The 4,007-nt window shown below is 43.2% G+C and overlaps 1 protein-coding gene across 1 annotated transcript; it reads left to right on the top strand.

The window, feature by feature from the left end:
- The first annotated feature begins 536 nt into the window (after positions 1–536).
- Positions 537–2,950, top strand: LOC129354577 (NACHT, LRR and PYD domains-containing protein 3-like). The gene is made up of 3 exons (XM_055024041.1): positions 537–748; positions 865–1,288; positions 2,938–2,950. Exons 1-3 carry the CDS (start codon positions 682–684, stop codon positions 2,948–2,950), a joined length of 504 nt encoding a protein of 167 aa, XP_054880016.1. The 5' UTR covers positions 537–681.
- The last annotated feature ends 1,057 nt before the right edge of the window (positions 2,951–4,007 follow it).

Raw genomic sequence — 4,007 nt, 5'->3', positions numbered from 1 at the left:
CAAAAAAATGTATTGATGCTGATGACAGATAGACTCCCTGTCTGCAGACTCATTATGGGACTCCAACACTGCCTGTCAGAAAACCCTCCTTAGAAATTTATGTAAGTTCAGAGAGTCACCAGTTGTTTTAGTTTGGATCTTTGTCTAAGTTTACCTAACTTGAAATCTACTCTAAATGTTCATGCAACATCTAATATTTCATATGCATAAAGGTTGACTGTCTTTAAAGTTATGCTAATGAGACTTATATTCTCAACACTTCCTAATTGTTCCTGGTTCCTCCACAGATTGGAGCGGCAGACCTCAGAGGTTCCCAGGGGTCCATCTGCTCAGCAGCATCAAACACAACTGGAGTCCATATTTATGGTCTGTATATGAACAACAACTATTTTCCACGAGTTCTGTTCAAAGTCACCTTCATGTTTCACTTTGTAGACCAGAGGACTGTCAGTCTGTCCAACATCCATCTGGTGTTTGGCTCCATGAATTCAGTCCCATGTGTCCATCTATTATTCTGTTCCAGCTGCTGAGGAAAACATTGTTACTTTTGTGAAGAATGAACTGAAGAAGATTAAAAAGGTTCTGAGTCCAGATTACCCAGAACATTCAGAGAGTCAGAGAGATGATGATGAGGTGTTGGAAGGTGATGAAGAAGAGCAGAGGAGGAGCAGAGAGGCAGTGATGAAGATCACACTGAACTTCCTGAGGAAAATGAATCAGGAAAAGCTGGCTGACCATCTGCAGAGCAGTAAGAGGATTTCTGAAGAGATTTGAAATTATAAATTACACATTTGCTGAAGTGATGTAATCAAATTCAAAACATGATTTTCTTTCATATCTGATTTTCTTATTGTGTTAATTTAGGACATTTTGCTCCAGTTTGTCAACATGAACTTAAATCTGGTCTGAAGAAGAAGTTCCAGTCTGTGTTTGAGGGGATTGCTAAAGCAGGAAGTCAAACCCTTCTGAACCAGATCTACACAGAGCTCTACATCACAGAGGGAGAGACTGGAGAGGTCAATGATGAACATGAGGTCAGACAGATTGAAACAGCATCCAGGAAACCAGACAGACCAGAAACAACAGTCAGACAAGAAGACATCTTTAAAGTCCCACCTGGAAGAGATCAACCAATCAGAACAGTGATGACAAAGGGAGTGGCTGGCATTGGGAAAACAGTCCTAACACAGAAGTTCACTCTGGACTGGGCTGAAGACAAAGCCCACCAGAACATCCAGTTCATATTTCCATTCACCTTCAGAGAGCTGAATGTGCTGAAAGAGAAAACGTTCAGCTTGTGGAACTTGTTCATCATTTCTTTAGTGAAACCAAAGAAATCTGCAGCTTTGAACACTTCCAGGTTCTGTTCATCTTTGATGGCTTGGGAGAGAGTCGACTTCCACTGGACTTCCACAACAAGGAGATCCTGACTGATGCTACAGAGTCCACCTCAGTGGATGTTCTCCTGACAAACCTCATCAGGGGGAAACTGCTTCCCTCTGCTCTCCTCTGGATAACCACACGACCTGCAGCAGCCAATCAGATCCCTCCTCAGTGTGTTGGCATGGTGACAGAGGTCAGAGGGTTCAATGACCCTCAGAAGGAGGAGTACTTCAGGAAGAGATTCAGAGATGAGGAGCAGGCCAGCAGGATCATCTCCCACATGAAGACATCACGAAGCCTCCACATCATGTGCCACATCCCAGTCTTCTGCTGGATCACTGCTACAGTTCTGGAGGATGTGTTGAAGACCAGAGAGGGAGGAGAGCTGCCCAGAACCCTGACTGAGATGTACATCCACTTCCTGGTGGTTCAGACCAAAGTGAAGAAGGTCAAGTATGATGGAGGAGCTGAAACAGATCCACACTGGAGTCCAGAGAGCAGGAAGATGATAAAGTCTCTGGGAAAACTGGCTTTTGATCAGCTGCAGAAAGGAAACCTGATCTTCTATGAATCAGACCTGACAGAGTGTGGCATCGATATCAGAGCAGCCTCAGTGTACTCAGGAGTGTTCACACAGATCTTTAAAGAGGAGAGAGGTCTGTACCAGGACAAGGTGTTCTGCTTCGTCCATCTGAGTGTTCAGGAGTTTCTGGCTGCTCTTCATGTTCATCTGACCTTCATCAACTCTGGTTCTGACATGATCAAAGAAATACAAAGATCTAATACATCTTCATTACTTAATACATCTGATCTACAATCTCTCCATCAGAGAGCTGTTGACCAGGCCTTACAGAGTCCAAATGGACACCTGGACTTGTTCCTCCGTTTCCTCCTGGGACTTTCACTGCAGACCAATCAGAGACTCCTAAAAGGTCTGCTGACACAGACAGGAAGTAGCTCACAGACCAATCAGGAAACAGTTGAGTACATCAAGAAGAAGATCAGTGAGAATGTGTCTGCAGAGAAAAGCATCAATCTGTTCCACTGTCTGAATGAACTGAATGATCGTTCTCTAGTGGAGGAGATCCAATGGTCTCTGAGTTCAGGAAGTCTCTCCACAGATAAACTGTCTCCTGCTCAGTGGTCAGCTCTGGGTTTCATCTTAGTGTCATCAGGAAAAGATCTGGATGTGTTTGACCTGAAGAAATACTCTGCTTCAGAGAGGTTCTTCTGAGGCTGCTGCCAGTGGTTAAAGCCTCCAACAAAGTTCTGTAAGGACACACATTGTTAATGCAGTTATCTTTGATAGAAATATACTAATGATGAGGTAAACATATATGTTAATTTTTCAGCTTATATATTGTTGCATTGTCTCCTCAAAGTTTCTCACTGGGGGTGATGTGTGAAGGAGACACAGACTCCCATCAGCAGCTGACATAGTGATACATATTAAAGCAGCAAAACTCGTCCTCTTTATGTTAAAATTTAAATTGTATTAATTTTGTTAATTGTGGAATTTTATCATTCTCTTTCCAGACTTCTTGTTTGCTGTAGTTATAAACTTTAAGGATGGAGGACTAACTATAAAATGAACCATTTCGCAACAAAAGGCATCAAACATGTGTAAAATAAGATTGATCCTTCTCTGTCCAAGAAAAACCTTGAAAAATATAAATTTTTGTAGAATTGTATAATAACATATTTTCCTCCCTGTCTCCTCAGACTGAGTGGCTGTAACCTCTCAGAGAGAAGCTGTGAAGCTCTGTCCTCAGTTCTCAGCTCCCAGTCCTCCAGTCTCAGAGAACTGGACCTGAGTAACAACAACCTGCAGGATTCAGGAGTGAAGCTTCTCTCTGCTGGACTGAAGAGTCCAAACTGCAACCTGGAAACTCTCAGGTAAGTCTGGGCCGGCCATCCATCCATCCATCCATCCGTCCGTCCGTCCGTCCGTTCAGACCTTGGTCTCTACCTCCATGTTGTCATTTTCTCATCATGTGATGAATTGTGTGTCTGCAGCTTATCAGGCTGTTTGGTCTCAGAGGAAGGCTGTGCTTCTCTGGCCTCAGCTCTGACCTCCAACCCCTCCCATCTGAAAGAGTTGGACCTGAGCTACAATCATCCAGGAGACTCAGGAGTGAAGCTGCTGTCGGCTGGACTGAAGGATCCACACTGGAGACTGGAAGCTCTCAGGTATGGAGGAACCTGCTGCAGGAGCAGAGAAGGTCTGATAGAGGAGGAAGAGGGAGAAATGTCTTTAGTCAGTCTGCTGGGAAACATTTAGGTTGAAGATTAATAGTTAACTTGTTGCTCAAAGGAACAGTTTTTGTCAGTCACTGCTCAGTTTTCCATCTCTGAATCCAACCAGTTAAACATGTAAAGATATAATCTGAGATTCTCTCTGCTTTTGTTGAAGCTGGTTTTCCCTCAAACCAGCTCTGATGCTGATATTCAGACTAGATTTTCAATGGACTCTTTCTGTTAAAACTGACACTGGATTAATGTAGTAATATTTCTCTTGCCAGCCTCCTTATTGCCTGTAGTTCAGTTCTTCAAGGTCAGAGTCCCAACTATAGAATAAAGTTTTGAAAAATATGACCTATTCTTCAATAAGTCGAAGAATGTTG

This window comes from Poeciliopsis prolifica, unplaced genomic scaffold (assembly GCF_027474105.1).
Source record: "Poeciliopsis prolifica strain line A6 unplaced genomic scaffold, Auburn_PproV2 SCAFFOLD112, whole genome shotgun sequence".
Lineage (NCBI taxonomy): Eukaryota > Metazoa > Chordata > Actinopteri > Cyprinodontiformes > Poeciliidae > Poeciliopsis > Poeciliopsis prolifica.
The sequence above is the reverse complement of the archived record's forward strand: the minus strand, read 5'-3'. Positions and strand labels throughout refer to the sequence as shown.